This window comes from Branchiostoma lanceolatum, chromosome 7 (genome assembly GCF_035083965.1).
Source record: "Branchiostoma lanceolatum isolate klBraLanc5 chromosome 7, klBraLanc5.hap2, whole genome shotgun sequence".
NCBI classification, from domain to species: domain Eukaryota; kingdom Metazoa; phylum Chordata; class Leptocardii; order Amphioxiformes; family Branchiostomatidae; genus Branchiostoma; species Branchiostoma lanceolatum.
Window position 1 is genome coordinate 7,215,575 of NC_089728.1, and position 17,212 is coordinate 7,232,786.

Sequence of the window (17,212 nt, forward strand, 5' to 3'; positions counted from 1 at the left end):
TTTCATTTTATGATAACTTGTCCTACTTACAGTAAAGAGAGGGAAGCAGATTATTACAAGTACTCGTAACTGACGCACTTTCCCCTATCTGATACACAGACCGATTGTTTCCATGTACTATTATCATGTCCAACTTCTATATCCGAATACATTGGTCAATTTCTTTGAACTTCATTCCAAAAGCGAGACCAAATCTGTCAAACATGACTATAATGTAACCCACATACTGTCATCGATGATATCTTGTAGTTCTGATTGTAGGATAGATTAGCCTTTTATCATTGATGTTTGATAGTTCAGTTTTATAATGACCACATTTATCCTTCTCTAACGTACATCACACAAATGATAACACGTCACAATGCGAGTCCTGTGTACAGTGTCCAACATTTATTCCTGTCCGAACGATAAGCTACAGTGAATGGAGCAGTGTCATAACATTTACCAATATACAATATATCTTATTTCCATAACGATTTCTTGTCCCCAGAAAGAGCTACAGCGTATACATAGTATTCTACATTCTCTTTATTTACACCTAAAGCGCCTTAAGCTTTCTGTCATATGTTAGATTGTGCAAGTACAGCAGATATATTAATAATTTCGGTTACGTATTGAGTGAGGAAACAATCTGTTTGTCGTTGGTATCAGACTATATACGATAGAAGCATTCTGTAATGTGATATATGTTCAACGCCCTGTGTACTGTTTGACTAATCCAAGAAATCTTAAGCTTTGATAATTCACAAACCCTGGGTAGATATTGACAAACCACATATTCTCTGTTAAAGATGACACCACGACTCCACTATCAAGAACACCTGACTTTACCAAACATATCCAGCTGAAGGTATCCTGACATCTAACACTGAAATGTCACAATTAAGAAAAGTTTGAATAGACACAATGACAGCAGTATCCGACTTAGTATCACCTAGAAATATATTACCCTCTGTATGTGCGCTCACCAAAGAAACCGGCGGCCGAGGGAAATAACAATACACAAACAGAGAATTCCGTTTAAAGTTCCTTACTTTTGTCACATTAGATAGACTGCCGGAGCTAGACTATGTAATTCCAGTCATTCTGAACTTTATCGCATGCCCGTTAAAGTACTTAGATCTACTGACTTCACGTGTGGTACTCACTAAACTTGCTAGACTAGACTACTTTTTCAACTCACGGTGTCGCCTTGAAAATCTCAAGGAGGAACATTTAAGTACCACGTGCCGCAACACATATACATCGTTGTAGGTGAGCTAGTTTCTTAAGATTGCACTGTTCGGCCTGTTTTGATTAATATGACGGTCTTTCTAGTCTATTTGTTACAATATATACACATTTCCTCAGACACATGTGGGACACCCCATGAATATCACACTCTCAACAAGACAGGTTTTGCTATCGCAAACCTGTAAAAGCACGCCTAACTAAACATTGGACATTAAAAAAAACACCGTCACTCGATATCCATGGAATGCACACAAAACATGCGAGATCGCCTGTCGATATTACTAGAACACGTGAGATCACCACTAGCTACTTTTCAACAAGACATCCTCGGCGCTAAGATGGCGGCGCGACGGGTCTCGCGAGAAACGGCGAGATTTTCTTTATGCCGTGATATACAGGTCTTATGGCGTCGATCGAAAGATGCTAAGATGCTCGGTTTTAACAGTTTTTGAACTGATGTTGGTATGTTTTTGGTCATCCTTTGTTATTCTCTTCTCTCATAAGTGTTTGTACCACATGTGATTTCACATGTACACAGTTGTCAGCGAGGTTTATATTGTTTTTTTTGCACGTCGGTGCCAACAAACTCTGTGCACGATGTCTCCTTTTTTCATAGAGCCCGGTCATCATGATGGCGATCTGTCAGTGATCGAGATTTTAAACTTTCCCACTTGGACCACATTCCCTGTCTCCTTTTGGAAGAAGATTGTCAATCGCTACACGGCCAATCTGAGGGATTTTCATAAACTAGCATGGGGGAATAATTGGTATGAAAATTGGTCTGAGGACTCCCCTGGTCAGGCAAACTGTGTAAGTAGAACCCCTACTTTGGTACTTTACTTTTGAAATGTTTGTTTCGGCGGAGAAGGTCGACGTAGGCTAGTATGTTCTAGACCAAGCGCTTTGAGCTGGTGGTTGCGCCTGGATGAATAGACCCATATACCGATTATTCCCCCAGTACAGCTCCAACACAGACCCACATAACAGCAAAATGTACTCATCAAATTGCATCATATCGCCTTTTTACACATAAACTCCCTCCCATTGCCATGACATATACAATACCCCTGTCACATTTATACAGATCTACCGACAACAACAACATACGACAAAGATTATGTGTGAATTTGTAGAAAACACACAAATACAGAGATGGCTGGCTACACGTACAGTTATAGCAGCGGGGACGAAGCAGGAGATCTTCGCAATCGCATTCTTTGCCCTTGCTTCGCTAGAGCAATGAGCGTGGAAAGGAATCCACGATGTTCCTTTCTATCTCACTTCCTAGATCGATCCAAGTTGCCAAACAAAAACCTGCGGCCGCGAATACTCCAGATCGCCTAGTTCGTCCCCGGAATCGAAAAGTTATTTTCGCGAGTAGAGTTATTTTATACAAATATTTTCTTGTAATATGTCCACAAAGGTACATATATCTTGCGATGATCGCAAATCGGATACTTAGCGACAGCTGCAAGTTCCCGGATGGTTCCTAAATCTCTCATTTTTTGTTTGTCCCCTAAATACGGATGTTTTCACCCTCTTTACGTACACGTCCCGTCCGGTCGGACCTCTACTTGTCTTCAGGCACCTCCTGTAAGGTGTGCCATTGACAGATCGGTCGCCGCGGGTTGGCCAACATGTCGGACCAGTGGCGCAGCTCGGCTCCGGTGGCGTTGCAGCCGAGCACTGTGCGGCCGATTGGGTCGGATCCTCCGATAGCATCCCAGTCCAGTACGGTGATCACGAGTTCCACTTTCTGTTGGGGAAAGTTCGAATGTTAAAAGTTATGACGTTGGCATTCCAAGTCAACATTCTACAAATGCACGTGTTCCAGGGGAAGACACGGTCTAGCCTTGTCCACATGTGGTCATGGCCATTCCACAGTACATCTGTGTTCCAGGGGAAGACACGGTCTAGCCTTGTCCATATGTGGTCATGGCCATTCCACATCTGCAGACCATGATTGAACAAAGTCTGACCCCAGAGTCTGACAATTTAGTCTTGAGCAAAGAACCAGACTGCGAGTATCTATTCATTCTACACTGGTGGCAGCGGTGGAATAACGGTACTTTCAACTTTCAGGTGACCAATATTTCTAGAACTTTCCTGCAAAGGCCCATTGGCTTACGAAACTTTAGTTTCAGACAACACGGGGCATACTACGATCATCATCTTGATATTATCTTTGGTTTGGTCATTTCAAAGACATCATTGCATATACTCATTTATCCTTTGAAGTCTTATTTTTGATGAAACAAAATGTTAAGCGGGAGAAACATAAGATGTGCGAAAATAGCTGACCTGGATCTGGTCAAACGGGATGTCAAACTTGAAGGACTCGTTGTAGTACGGGTTGAGTGTGCACTTCTTCACGGTGGTCTTCTTCTTCTTCAGACGCTTCCCGTTCATCATCAGGTAGATCTTCACATATGGATCTGAGAGGAAAAACGTCACCATAATCAGTACCACCCTATACACACCACCCTATAGTGGCGACGGTGTGGCGCAACGGTTAGAGCGTTGGACTCAGAAACAATGCACCGACGTTGTGCCCTTGGGAAAGACACTTAACACGACCTTTCCTGACGGTTGAGTGACGCCCACAGAGACACTTCGGTTAATCTGTCAAACTGTGTGCCAAAAACACACTTCGGATCTGGTGCGCCAATGTGCCGACACCTGCATGTTGACTTCCACCAAGAACCAATTTTTTATACATATAGTAACATCCTATACTAACCCTGCTGCCTAGCACCGTAACCAATAGAGCATTCTTAGCAGAACGGTTCCTCCAGTCAGTGTGCTACAGGTCCCACAAATAGATTTACTTATATTCTGGTGTTTGTTTCACAGACGTTAATGCACTGTCTAATGGCTCGCAAAAAGTAGCCGATCTCTCGCAATTAAATGGCAAACGAACAGTTGTAGCAAGAAACCACCAGATAGACCATGAAGGACAAGGCATTGAAATCTATCAATGAATGATAGACGTAAAAATTCAGCAAATATTCAGCAAATAGACCTCTTAACAACGTTAACCGTCAGCTAATCAGAGAATCGGCTTTACCTAGCTACAGAAAACATCTAGGTGACTCTCTGATTTTCAGACATTTGGTTAGAGCCTCCCTAGGTAATGGCCTCTGTAGATGGACGCATGAAGACAGTGAGGACCGGGACTTACCGGAGGCTCCACCCAGATCCATCTTCTTCAGCTGCTTACACTCGAGGATCACGACCGTCAGTTGGCCTTTGGTCGGCACGTAGCGGAGGGAAAAGCAAATATCGCCCAGTTTTTCGTTCTGTCGGGAAAAAACAACATCTAGGTCAAAACTACGCCAAAATAGTTACTCAAGCAACTGGATAAAATTCTGAAACAGTCAGACGTTTCAGACAGCATCCGCTGTCTTTCGTCAGTGACTGAAGGTCAAAACTGTTCCATTTTAACTGTTTGATTCAGACAAGAAAAATGTAGCAACATTTATGAACCTCTCCTTAAAAGATAGAACCGTCTTATTGAAGTTGACTATGGCACCCACATCAAGATCTTACCAAATCCCCCCCCCCCACACACACACACAACTACTCTTTTTTCTCTCGTTCTTCCCAGCCAGTTGTCTGATCTTTAACATTTATACTACGCTTACCTGGCCTTCTTTTTCCGCGGCTTCTAGGTCACGCCACTCCTCTATGACCCGGCCCAAGTCCACTGAGTTCATGGGTATCCTGATTTCACCTATGATATCATGGCCTCCGAACCGGTCAAAATCGTACACTGCCAAGCGCAGTGTCTTCGAACCGATCTCATTGAACTTGACGTCCTGTGAAAGAAGATGGGGACAGTTGGAGTTCAAATTCGGCTACACCAGAGTCTGAATCAAATTAAACATTCATATAGCAGACTTACAGCCATTAGTTAAAGTAGTCATAAAATGGTGATGGTATCGCACCTAGGGTCCTACTCTACACTAACATGACATTGCTCAGGTTACGAGACGGAACTATCATAACATCGATCATTGAAATCTTAGGTATTTCAATCAATCAATTAATTAATTGATTAATTAATCAATCAATAATTTTCAATCAATGATTTTTTCAATCAATCAATCAATCAATCAATCAATCAATCAATCAATCGGTTTCTTTGTCTATCTTGGTGTGAACTGTAGTTATGTGAATATTGAGTGGCAGCATGTAATACGGAAGTGGTGTATTAGGATACTTGAAAAATTGGAAGTATGGTTTGGCTTGAGTCCAATGGTGTTGTGGTTGAGAGCCAGTATGATTCTTGGCTACACCCACACAGTAATGTCATGTAGTTAGGGGTACACAGTAAAAGCTTGTCACAACGATGTTCAACCAATAGTATCAGGTTCTTGTTGAGACTTGACTATGACTGACCTTGAAGACGAACGTCTCGTTGTACACGGGATTGAGCGTCTTTCGGTGCACCTTGGTCTCATACTTCTTCTTCTTGTCGGGAAGCAGCATGACCTTCACATAGGGGTCAGACGTACCCGCCATGTCCATGGCAGGCAGGTCTGCAGCTTGGATCACGCCGACTTTCAACTGAAGGAGGAAAATACATCGGTGATCCAGTTCAAAGAGCAGATAGATTTTAAAAAGATACAGTTTTCTTCCATAGATATTTAAATCAAATATATATCCAAATTCACACAGGTAGCTCGTAAATCAAACAAAACAAAACAGGCAAACAACGGAACCAAAAACAAAGACAGATAACCCAAATATTTAGTAAGGTTCGATGTCACAATAAAAGTATGTTGGACAGTGGTGTTGTGTTGTGAACAAATTTTATGAACAAGTGTATCCTTTTGTTTGTGGGGAAAGTATCTTACCTGTCCGGCTTCGAAGTCATAATCAAGTGAAAATTGTAGCTTTCCTAAGTTGACCTTCTCTTGCACCGACTCATTGTCACCCCCCTCCCCCTCGAGACCCGCGTCGATTTCTTCCACATCCGGTTGAACTTTTTCCTTGTAGCTGTTGCCGAGCATCTTGACATCTTTGAGATCTATGACGTTCTTGCCGCCCTTTTCGCCCTTGCCCTTCTTCTTCTTCTTGAAGACGCACTTCTTGCAGATGCAGGCGATACAGGCGAGCAAGATGAGCGCGATGACGGCCGCGATGGTGTAGATGGCCCACATCGGCACTGGAGGTGGGGAGAGGGAAGTAAAAGAAGTATGTGCTCTTAAGGCCGTTTCGTGTATGAAACATTAGCTTTCCTGACAAGATATAGGTGGGAAACTGTTACTCTCCAAGTAGAGGTTTGAGGAGAAGATTGTGACCTTTTTATCATGTACAACGTTTTCTGTCGGCATTCACTGCATCATGTAGATAAGACGAACAAATGTCTTCTGACTGATTTGTGTACTTTCCGACCTATCGTTACAGGTGAATCCATAGTCCTAAGAGTAAAGGCTGAAAGGAGCACTGAAAACTGCCTACTGCAGATCTGAGCGACATTTTACAGCTAATAAAAACAAATTCAAGAATGTACTTACGAGGAATCTTCTTGAAGAGTTCCTCCATCTTGTGTTCGAAGCCCTTGGCCCCCGTGAGCGGCGGTGTTGGGGCTATGGTTCCATTGATGAGGGCGGCGACGGTTGTCCCTACAGCAGCGGCGGCGTTAGGGGCGAAGCCCTGCCCTGGTGCCCCCGGCCCCGCCGGCTGGTAGGGATTCTGCGGTGGATAGGGGTAGCCTTGCGGTGGGTACGGGTACCCCTGGGGCGGATATGGGTAGCCTTGCGGTGGGTACTGCTGGTAGCCTTGCGGCCGCGGGGGAACCTGTCCGGCGGGGGGCGCCTGTCCTGCGAGCGGGGCTGCCTGGTTGGCGGGCGGGGCTGCCTGGGCCTGCTGCCCCTGCCTTCGGACGAGATGGTGGAACGATGGCATGGTGAACCTCTAGATGTCTAGGCCTTTAAATCCCTGCGAAACACAAAATGAACTGTCATAAGTCAACGTGCTCATTTTGTAACAGATCATGCTAGAGCCTGTAACGACTTTCTCACTCTTGTATTTATTTATATATATATAGCCTATATTGCTAGTGATGATTGGAGTTCCAAACCAATTATGTCAACAGCTTCCCGGGTAAATGGCTCAGCAGTGCTACGGTACTCAGCCCTCAAGTTGGTCGCAAATAGATTAAGTACTGACAACTTGAAAATGCGTATACAGTTTTAAAAAGTGAAGCATGTCTAACTGGAGGTGAAGTGCTTGAGACGAAGCGTAATGTTGTTTTTTGTAAGCTATAGTGCAATGCAATTTAACCACGTCTCGCGCTTTTTGGCCAATAACACAAGGCCTCCCTGCCCTAGTCCTCCTGATAAGTATGTTGGGTTCTTTTAAGTGCAGAGGTTTGACGCTACAAGCTCCTTTATACCCGGGCCGCCGGCTTTACGTCCCCACCCAGACGTGTTCGGACCTGGGCGCGAACCCGGGCCACCGGTTCCACGGATCGGAATTGACGAGTAGCAGAGTGCACAGACCGCTGCCGAAATCCCTCAAAGCAACGCTTGACTGTACTTTACAGAACTGTAGACCAGGTACAGGTAATGGACACTGACAGCTGGATAGCTGACCATCTAACGTGGGAAGATAAAAGTCCCTTCAATCGTTTTGAACAAATATGTGCGCGGCACGAAGGGGCGAGTTCAAAAGGTATTCAGATCCACATTAAGAAGTAAATATTTTTTGTACACGCGCAGGCTAGTGGTTTCATCTTGAGCACCATCTTAACATCTAATCATCTTCTTCAAAAGGGCAATCTTAAAACAGACATCAAGGGTTTACGCGTTTTAAGTCATCAATATGTTAAGTACGTTATCAAAGTGTTCTTCACAGAGAGGAGCCAGTAGAGAAGGGCCAACACTCTCCGATGACCCATTTTCAGAAAGACATGCCAGAAGCATAAACAAACCAGCAAATTAGATTCTGCCTACAAAAAGATCTGATTAATATCCACCACTTTACTTGAAAAGGGCAAAAGTCTTAACGTATTTCCTCGAGGCGTCGTTTGAGCAGCTGTGTTCTGAAACGCATATAGTCGGTGTTTACAAGATGTAAGGGACAGTGTTGGTCAGACCACTGAAAGAAATCCGACTTAGCTCACTTGACCTAGTTAGAAATGGATCTAAGACTCTGATAGATCGCCTGTCAATGTCTTAAAGGCGGACTTTTGATCACATCGCCTTCCTACACCCCCTTGGCGCCCCCGCAGGCATTATTGTGATATAAAACATAGACCTTGGGGACGAGCTAAAGTGAAGCATGGATGGTTAGACTGGACGTAAAAAGACAGGCCTTAGCAGCAACTATAACAAACGACTTCAGCACCATGGGCAGGACCCGCCGGGTGGTTAGCCATGTCTGCGTTAACGCACGGACATGCCTACGGGTATCACAGAGTAGGAGACACGGTCTACACCTCCAGCATGGTTTTAGAAATTGCTAATTCGTGTTAGAAATACAATAGGAAAGAAAACTCAAACATAGCGCAAGCCATTCACTTTTTAACGACTTCATGCCTAATTCAGTACGCTTGCTGTTCAAACAGACTGTAAACACTTTTAAGAGTCACAGTGGCGCACACACAAACGCCTACGCGCGAGGTCTCTCCTGTGCCAGTTGACAGCCATGCTGAGAACTGCAAGGTGACAAATATCACCTTAACACCGAGACAAGAATACTGAAACTGTAAGAAAGAAAATCAAGACTGTAAGAAAGAAAATCACCGTTAAATCCGCGTCATCCTCACGCCCAGTATGCCTGGCACCTGCTGATAAGACTCCCTGGGTCTGAGTGCGCGGATGTCTGACGTACGCCGCTGCCTGGCTACTGAGCTAACCTGATACTCGACATAACCCTTATAACGTCATCACTGTGATATTCCTCTCAAAGAACTGTTAACAGAAAGCGTTTTCAAAAGGCAAAAAGGAGGCGGAATAACATACTAAATTGAAGGCACTGAAGCGGCCATAGTCTACAGAGCCCTTTTGTAGCATGCGTAATGGCAAATTACAAAGGCGCATTACTGATTCTACACGCACGGAAATAGTTTTTGCAGGCACAGGTGAACAGAGAGCAGATCATATTACAGTTCCCCTTATTTCACAGAACTGCGACACATTCTTCTTCTTTTTCTGTGTCTGAAAGAGAAATAGGCCATATGGAAGATCCCACCTAGTACAGCTCATCCTTCAGTAAGGTTGCTTTGCTTAGTAGGTATCAGTTTTTTCTGACTGAGTATTCTCCAGGGCTCTTCTTCTGGCTAATTAGCATTCCCCTGGCCTAGTGTTACACAGTGCGGTCTCGTTATGACTGTATCTAATTAGCGGATAGTGGCGAATGACGTCAAAGGCAACACTCCTGTGTGATTCGGCACGACGCGATGGGATGTTGAAAGGGAAGTTGAGCCGTGCCAGCTAGGCCATCCATTTGATCAATATCTGAGAAGTTGTTTTCTGCTTGCCACATTTGAACTTTTTTGCCTCTCTCCAGAGGCACGTCTGTGCGTTTGAAGCCCGAGATAAGAGGGAGACCGAGAGTAACAGGATTGGCAAATACATTTTCATGTCTACCCATGAGTATTAGTAGATAAGTTTGGTATATGCCAGGCCTGCATGCATGGTACAGCTTGCCTGTGTTACACCATTTCTTACTGTCAGGGGATGATTGGGCCTCCTCCCCGAGATCTTGTGGCTATACACCTCAAACTTGAGAGAACCATTCCTGACCATGCAGTTCCTAGAAGTACCAAACAGAATTTAGAACCCGACCGTCTTCCCTCAGCCAATCAGGAGCAGGGATTTCTTGTGACTAAATCCACATAGTAGGGTCCCCCAAGTGCCAGGGGTGTACTAACTAACCTGTCAATCAGACTATCAAGGAGACGCCCATGCACTAACCAACCTGTCAATCAGACTAACACAGAGACACCACCTTTCAGAAGGAAACCAAAGGGATTGCAAGACGTCAGCCTTGTCCATATACCAGTTTATTCAACTTCAAACAACAACAATTTCCGAAACACCGTAACTACATGAAAGAAGGGAAAAAAAGGAATTTCTCATACTTATTGATCATTTCTAGTTCTAAAACAGTCTACAACATCTAAACTTTTGACAAAGTCATGGCAAATAAACTGAAGAAAAATGGCAGTCATTTTCAAGAACAGTCTACAAATTACAATCTGAAGTTTCAACAAACTCATGGCAAATATAGTGAAAGAATCTGGGGGTTAACAAAATCAGTTTGATCTTGACATCTGCACAATGAACAACAGAATCAAACTTACGGTTTAGATCAAGACGGGTTGAACTCACTTGAAGCTGGATTTTACAGTCTGGCACTCTTATGCTACAACTTAGTACAAGGAAATTGTCACAAAGAGATGATACAGCCACATGTCTAGGATGATTTTCAGTCCATTCGCATGATTTATCGAGTCACCGGGGTTGCCAACTTTAGTCCCGGACTTGACTGCTGTGATGGTAGGTGACTGGACTGTCGTGATGATCGGGGGCCGGAAAGAACTGTAAGAACTGACTCCCAAACATGTTGAAACTGAAAGAGGCCATCTCGGCTTTAGGAGCCTGCCAAGTGAAATCCTGACCGAGAGAGCACAAAACGCACACTGAAAGAGCCAGAGGTAAAATTTTAGCAACCAGATTGGATAAAATCATCACATGATACTTCTCCACCAGGGCCTGACCCAGAAAACCTGCCCTAGACGGTGCCAGTTTTTCTTATTCAATTTTGACGCCAGCAATTTGAATGACAGAAACAGGCTGGATTGTTTTCTTTTAATCATGCAGCAACACTTACATTGGTCCCACTAAGGTCAGAGGTGCTAGAAGATTCGTCATGGTCTGGCCATGGAAGCTTCTACTTTTTAACTTCCTTCCTTTGGCTTTTTGCTACAAACACCTTCACATCAACAAAAACGTTTGATATATATATTTGTATTATATGCTTCGGAAAGACAGTCGGGTTCTCCTCGAGAGTTTGTTGGCATCCCTCGGGCTTCGCCCTCGGGAGCCAACAAACTCCTCGGGTGGGCGGAGCAGTGCTAAAACCACATAGTCATACAGTTCCCGGGTCCTATCTATTACCTAGGAGCTCATGATTCTTTAAAACTATGAAAATCAGTCCAATAGGAGCTCGGAATTCTCTATCACTCTGAAAGGCAGCCATCACAGCCTCCAACACCATGGTCATGGCAACAGACACTTCTCAGTCTGATCAAAAGTGCTCCAAGTTAGCACATATGCACAAATCAACAGGATTAGGATGTTCCCAATCCTCCTGACTTAGAGGTACTGGGTGTTGGTTATCAACCTTCTAGGGACCCGACCGATGAAACGGCTGCTACAAGTGTGATTCAGTCAGACTAATGGTTCAACAACATGCGGAAAACTCGACCCAGATCTTTCGGACATGCAGGTCAAGTATGGCAATATTCATTTTAAATGTTATGTACCACACCTCTAACAGAATCTTGCAACGTTTTGCATCTATCACATTCTCACTCCATGTTCTACACAGCACTAACAAAGTCACAAAAGAACGCTTTTTTGCACTTGTTGTCTCTTATTATACTTTTCATATCATGTTTTAGTTGCATGATGACGTGATGTGTTAATATGGTAACGAGAATCTTCGCTCTATACTTCAAATATGAGACCTTTTGGCAGTATTGTAGACGAGCGAGTGGTATATCAGTTACATATTATGGGGTGTGTTACATGAACGACCGCCACATCGTGCATACTAATAAGCTCATTTTGCTGTGCAGTTTACATGAAACATCCACCCACACTGGCATCCCCATCTCCTATCATTGTGATAAGCCAAGTGGATCATGGGAGAATCTGTACCGAGCTTATTACGCACAGGCGCACGCTGTCTGCGAGCTGATTTTCCCATCAGGCCACAGCAATCAAATCCTATGGATGACATCCCCTCGGACTCAAAATCTAATGCGAGAGGGTGAACAAAAAGTACGACGGGCAAATTGCCAATATAGTGACAAAACTCGGTATCACAGCCAAGAAATCTTTTCTTCCTGCATTCAAGAAGTGCAGGAAGTGACATTTAGTATCACTTACCAACTACACTCAAGGCTACTATACAAGTGTCACTTCCACAGCTACCGAACAAAAGGTAGTATCACTTCTACGACGTACTACACTCATGGCTACCTCATTAATGTCACCTCTGCAAGTAAACTCAAGGCTACCTCACTAGTGTCACGTCTACAAGTACATTCAAAGCTGCGACACGACATATTTTCCAATTTTCGGTATTTTCTTTTCATGTGGAACATCGCCGGACCGACGAAAGTTCTTGTTTTTCTTTCGAAATCAAGCGGAAATCAATGCGCGCGCTGGCTGAGTGTATGTCATCCGTAAAATCTACTTGCTGTGGCCTCACTGTTATTTCGGTGGCGCAGAAGGGGGCCGTCGCACTGCGACCAGGGATGACAGACACTTCCATTACTGAGGAGCCGTGCAGTGAATGTACAGGGAACGAATTACTGCTAATCACTCTTGTGCAAAGACACCAGCTACCAATTTGCAGTTCGCCGTAATCATTGGGACGCAAATTACTCTATTCATAAAGTCTAAATGAGGATGCCGCTGTAGAATCTATTGCTTCGTGTTCCTTGACATTTTCCAAAGAAAATATCACATGAGAATCCCCTTTTCTTGGGTCCAATCCAGATGCTTGATTGCCATTCCCTACGGAGGGGGTATTCGATCATTGTGAACAGACATGTGTTCAGCATAGCCTGAGTACCAGCCTCCGTAGTGACCGCTGGCTCAAAAAAATTTGCTTGCTAATTTTTTTGAGCCAGCGGTCACTACGGAGGCTGGTACTCAGGCTATGTTCAGCAGTCATCTGCCAAGGAAAACAAACCAGGCGTAGCAGATAAAATCATGTTCCAGGCTATGTGAAAACTTCCAGTACCATAGCAAATACAGATCGATGTGTCTCAACAGTGGATTATGTACTATCCTGGGGACCACAAGACACCGCTGTTTAAGAGGCTACCAGGTTCCTATGGAGTCAGCCATGTTAGATGATTCAAAAATTGACAACGCTGTTCCAGAACGTAATGTGCAAATGCAGAACTCCGAGCGATCAGACTGACTGGTGAATTGTTTGTATTTGTCGATAATCAGTGGCAAAGTCAACTGTCAACAAAAACTAGACACTTTTTAACCCTTGGCCAGCATGACACATGTACCTCAGATGTAAAGATGTCACCAGGCATATACATATACTGGAGTTGGTGTCTTATTTGATCAACAGAATTTTGTCCTCAGTTGCATGCAATATTTTTTCGACACAAAAGTTGGAAACCACAGACAGGATACCATCTTAAGATACGCGAACACGACCTTATATGATACGCTCTATCGAGCGCTGAGACTGACATGCCTGACAATATTCTTTGTCAGAAAAAAATCATTTCATTTGTCTGTCGCGCGTATGATAAGCATTAATGGTTACACGATGTGCATCTATCTTGATGTCCCTTCTAATTATGCTATTCTCTTTCGAATGCCAACATCAGACCACTTTGTAAACCACCAGTGAATGACTGAACGTCTTTTCTGAATGATGTTCATAAACCAACGTTACATCAGATCAAATCATAATGGAGAATTAGGACTGCGCCGCGCTGTTGCTAGGTAGAGTCGGAATGAATAGCAGTGTGCGCACGGTGACGTGCGTCATAGCCCGCAGATGGTATAATCTTTGCAAACGAGCTCCAGCTTCTGTGCTGAAAGGAATTCCTGGGAAGCACTTATGAAATACATAGGTTAAGAGCCATATGTTTGATAGGTCTACGTTGGATACTTTATTAATAGTATGGTTAAGAAATACCTGCGGAAACATTGTTAAAGTGGTGCAAGAAGCGTTTTTATGCGATGTACATTAGTATTAAGTATTATAATGGCCTGTGCGGTTTACATTGTGAGACATCTGCTCTATCATAAGGGTCGTACGATCGTTACATTACCGTCGTACGATCGCAAATTGAGTGTATTGTTGGACTAGTCGTGCATATGGCGTACAAAAGCTCGGCTGCCTTGTTACAGATAAGGGTGTCTTAGAAACTTGTCGGCGGTTAGTTCTTTTATTGCACGCTTTAAAATTCTACGATATCAAAATCATATACGACGGCCTACGACGGGTGTGACCGCGCCGTACGGAATGTCCACAAACAATGTGAGCAGGTATAAGTGTGAGCACGATGTCGTTGACTCTGGTGCGCTGGCAATATTGTGGTGGGACTGCGCTGAATTATTCATGTGCTGTCCACGGAAGATAAGCTCGTTTATCAGGCACTGTGAGCGACCTATCGCATTCTTGCCGGGTGTTAGGCCTAAGAAAACTATCGTTGTGTTTCTCATTACAGTCCTGAAAAAAATTAGGGTCGGTAGGTAGGGTTTTTCTCCCTATAAAAAAAACATAACAGGGTACCCAGGTTTGGTGGGTCTGTTTATATCACAATTTCCGTTGCGAATGAAGTTTTGGCCGGTCGGGTAACCGGAAAGACAGCATTTTTTTGCTAGAACATTCGCAATGACACTGAAATTAAAAAGATAGTACATAAATGTTACAATTCTTCACCATGGCATGCTTAAGATATAGAATTCGATTTGGCATTTTAAAATGATTTATGACTGTGGTCTCTGATTACATATTTATGAGCACTATCGTCTGAGTTACCCGTCATATGTGTAAGCCAGAACTGACCTTTTAAATCTTATAACCCCCGGCACTCTTTTCTATAAATATATATCCTATGGATTGAGTTTACTTAGTCTTAATGGCAAACATAGCCACAGAATAAATACGGCAATACAGACTCGCACATTTACATAAGAGTAATGCATGTTATACATGAATGCGACACGTCCGAAGCCCTTGTATAGCCAGGATGACTACATGAGAGCAACATGTAAAATGTCTCACACTTGTGGGCGCTTCAAACGAACGCAACCAATGGATGAGCTTCTGAGGAGAGCGCATGCTAATGTTTCATGGCAGGGAGAAGTAGCGAAGATAATAGATCTGTACGCTTCAGTGTTTTGATAGATCGCAAGTGGCTGTTGACTCAGAATACAAGTAAAAAGGGGAGGTCAACTCGAAAGTCGTTGTCAGGGGATTCACGTCCCCTTTGAGAGAATCGGTGTTACCGTAGGGTTAATGGAAAGACGTGGTTAATAGCTGTAACGGGAATAGGTCTACAAAAAAGATTGTGGGCTTCAAAGCAAAAAAGATTGTGGGCTTCAAAGCCTGTGTGCATGATGTATAAATCTAAGTAAATACTACAGTAGAGAAATCGTCAAACGATATCACAAAGACAAGCGCAAAATGTTAAAGCAACAAAGAGAGGTTAAAAGGGTTGCATGATAATCATGGCGGCTCATTTAGTATTCATTTGCCTCGGCTGTAGGTAGTCGCGTTGGCCATCTAATCAAAATGGTGGACTGAATTACTGTCCTCTGTCCTTGACGTGGGTGCCACGCATGTTTGATTACAGTGGTGTTCTTCCTGTATCTGGTTGTTGTGAGAATTCTTAGGCCATGACTGAGAATCTCTATACACAACTTTGCGCCACTTCCTGCTGTAAAATCTTTTCTGAATCTTTGAGCATTTTAGCTCAAGCAGTCTTTTGGCCATGGTCGCCACGTATGTTTGATCACACAGTACAGTGGCGTTCATCCTGTACCTGGCAGCCGTGGGGAATTCATTAAGGCCGTGAGGAAAAACCTTTATGCACGACTATATGTGCGCCATTTCCAGCAGTGAAATCATCTCTAAAGCCGCGGGCATTTTTAGTTCAGGAAGTCGTTCCTAACGGGTTTATTTTCTCTCTACGGGTATCAACGGGTGTTAAGCGTTAAACTAAGGCGACAGTTATATCAAAAAGGAAAAACAAAACAATTCATAAACCGGTTGCGTCGGTATATACGATAAAACACATTCATTCTGGAAAGAGGCTCATATTGCTTTAGATGATGCAAGTGGATTTGCGTCTCCCTCTCTTTCAGGGACAGGTACATTAATCCATCTAGCGATTCGGTACACTTTCCCTATTCTGTCAAATCAGACGACAGGTTGACCGAAGATAGATGAGCCGTTGTCATGGAGACGGCAGATGGAGCACAGAGATTGATTTCAATAAGCGCGATTCGATCCAAACCACGACCTTGTGGCCACCATTTTTAAAATCTGGCTTTTCGCAATCACGTCCTCCAGCAAAAGGGCGCGAGGATCAATACGTGTGCGTCTCAAATCCCGGCTCGTGACTGATACGGTGTAATTGTGAGGCAAATTTAAGGTATTTGGGATCGGTTTGCCCAAGTAGCGCACCACACCGCAGCTTAGAGTGGTTTTCTGCAGGTGCGTATTCCCTCCAACTCAACCGTCATCAGAAATGGCAGATACCGGTAGCACCATCTTCGCCATTCATCCACAAGATGTAAGCTTTATAAAAAATGGAGACGTTCTTGACGACTTTGAGGCCTACATTGAGAAAAAACGGCCGATTCTTCTTACCTTTTCGGAGAGAATCTAACCGTCAGGTTGCGCCCGTCGCCATGATGGAAGCTTTCTGTCAGTGGCGCACGGAATAACAGATTTTGTCATGAATAATTAATCGCACGGTAAATAGCCCCTGTGATCCGCATTCAGCCTACGCCCTGACCAATATGCTTGGGCACACACACACACAACGGCTAGTTCCCCAAAACCAATCCGCGAAACCATATATACAACGGTCCGAGAAAAAAAAACGTTAAAATTCTATGAAAGGTAGCAATTCATTCGTGTTGTCACATTCTCTATGATCAGCATACGATACCGAGTAAGCGTATTCCTAGGAGAACTGACACTTTGATAATATCACAGCCGCCCCGCGCGCAGGCAACCACTCAAA

The 17,212-nt window shown here is 43.8% G+C and overlaps 1 protein-coding gene across 2 annotated transcripts in view; it reads right to left on the reverse strand.

Annotated features, from left to right (window-relative positions):
* Window positions 1–368: 368 nt before the first annotated feature.
* Window positions 369–17,212, reverse strand: part of LOC136438941 (synaptotagmin-1-like) — a 29,454-nt gene continuing 12,610 nt past the window's right edge. The window contains exons 1-8 of one of the 2 annotated variants that reach the window (XM_066433979.1): window positions 16,834–16,950; window positions 6,756–7,179; window positions 6,093–6,403; window positions 5,635–5,802; window positions 4,878–5,051; window positions 4,415–4,532; window positions 3,535–3,668; window positions 369–2,989 (exon numbers count right to left, since the gene is read on the reverse strand). In XM_066433979.1, the coding sequence (XP_066290076.1) occupies window positions 2,804–2,989; window positions 3,535–3,668; window positions 4,415–4,532; window positions 4,878–5,051; window positions 5,635–5,802; window positions 6,093–6,403; window positions 6,756–7,146 (1,482 nt within the window). In that variant the 5' untranslated portion in view covers window positions 7,147–7,179; window positions 16,834–16,950 and the 3' untranslated portion in view covers window positions 369–2,803. Of the gene's footprint in view, window positions 2,990–3,534; window positions 3,669–4,414; window positions 4,533–4,877; window positions 5,052–5,634; window positions 5,803–6,092; window positions 6,404–6,755; window positions 7,180–16,833; window positions 16,951–17,212 lie in introns of those variants that run through there. The other variant, XM_066433978.1, reaches the window with a different exon arrangement.